General features: G+C 58.9%; 1 protein-coding gene across 1 annotated transcript; it reads right to left on the bottom strand.

Moving 5' to 3' along the window:
* Positions 1 to 245: 245 nt before the first annotated feature.
* On the bottom strand, positions 246 to 713 carry EMIHUDRAFT_374274 (hypothetical protein). The gene has a single exon (XM_005764647.1). The coding sequence runs from the start codon at positions 453 to 455 to the stop codon at positions 252 to 254; it is 204 nt and encodes a 67-aa protein (XP_005764704.1). The 5' UTR covers positions 456 to 713; the 3' UTR covers positions 246 to 251.
* Positions 714 to 1522: the final 809 nt, after the last annotated feature.

Raw genomic sequence — 1522 nt, 5'->3', positions numbered from 1 at the left:
CACGCGATCGCCACGGTGACGTCTTTCCCGGCGGCGACGACAACGGCAGCGGCTACATCCTCTCTCGCCGCCTCTACGCCTCGCCGGCGACCGTCGAGGCGATGGCGGGTGGCGAGGTGCGTGGGACACGAGCAGCTTGAGTCATGAGCAGCTTGAGTCATAAGTCACGAGCTAAGAGTCACATAGCCGTGCAGGTGCGCGTCGGCTCGTGGGTGCGGCTGCTGCCGCCGCATCCAGAGTCATCGCCCGAGCTAGACGTCTCGACAGCCAGGCTGCCCGACGAGCCGTCGATCAAAGACGCGCAACGGATGCTTCACGAGCTCAACCTGCATGACGTCGCTGAGTTCAGCTCGGAGCAGCTGCACGAGCTCGTGACGTTCCCCTACTATCACCGAGTGCCCGGCTGGCACGCGCCGGCCATGTCTGCACAGCCCACACCGAGCACGCATCCGCATAGCTGGGTCTCAGCAAGCGCCGAGTTCCTGCCGTTGCGAGATGTGTATGTCGTGCGCGGTGCATGCACGGCGTGCGGAGATTGCCTCGAGCTGGAGTGCGTGACCATGGCATCTCATGATACTCTAGAGCCGCTCGGTAGCGAAAGCGAGCGAGATCCGTGCTGCGCACATTGCAACCACGACCACATGTTCAAATGCGCGCACATGGGTCACGCCGGCGAGTGTGTGTATTCGTGCCCAGAGTGCGAAGTGTCCGGTTCGAGCGATGGCGAGTCGGGTGCCAGCGATGACGACAGCGGTGAGTAGGTGAGTCTACCCTAAAAGTACTCCATTGTACCCATGCGGAGCCTTTATTTAAATTCTTCTTTCAGAGAGAGGCGAATGGGTCAGACTGTGCCTCGGAACGCTCCGCCTCGCGCCGCCCGCGCCAGTCATCGTAGGTAGAAGTCATTCATCGGCGCATGTGCATGTGTGTACGTGCATTTACATTTAGTATCTCTCTCCTGTGTACGTACGTACTTTCTCTCTCTGTGTACGTCGTTCTTACTCTCTGTCTGTGTACTCGAGTACGCGCGTATGACCTTCGTACTCGAGTAGGGCCTTTAGTTAGGGGCCTAGCTAGAGAACACACTGTCCCCTTTCTCCTGTGGTGCACCTATGTTAGTGCCAGTGCGCGCCAGTCCCGTGCCCAGTGTTGTGCGAGGGAGTTGTTGTCAAATTCTCCACAGTGTACGGGGACAGAGGAAAGCTTAAAATTCGCCGGTCGGACGGAGCCCCGATCGGTGCCGTCCGCCTACAGCTCCTTCTGCTTGAGCGCCTCAAATTCCTCCCGAGTCAGCGTGCCGTCGTTGAGCAGCCTCTTCAGCTGAGCCAGCCTTGCGAGGTCCACCATGATGCGGGAAGAACAAGATGGACGGCCGAGTTCACGCGCGGCGCGATTCTTTTCGATAAAGCCGTAATGCGTGTGTGGCTCTTAGTCTTACGTACATTCCCGGAGCGCGGCGGAGGAGGACTCTGCTGACTTAATCTTCTTTTGAAACCAAGACCGCAAGAGGAGCATGCACCAT

Source organism: Emiliania huxleyi (genome assembly GCF_000372725.1).
Source record: "Emiliania huxleyi CCMP1516 unplaced genomic scaffold EMIHUscaffold_5842, whole genome shotgun sequence".
NCBI classification, from domain to species: Eukaryota; Haptophyta; order Isochrysidales; family Noelaerhabdaceae; genus Emiliania; species Emiliania huxleyi.
Note: the sequence above shows the minus strand (reverse complement) of the source record. Positions and strands in the feature narration are given on the sequence as shown.

Bases quoted from the DNA above. Each gene is read 5' to 3' on its own strand.
- EMIHUDRAFT_374274 (XM_005764647.1), bottom strand. From the start codon at position 455: ATGCGGATGCGTGCTCGGTGTGGGCTGTGCAGACATGGCCGGCGCGTG.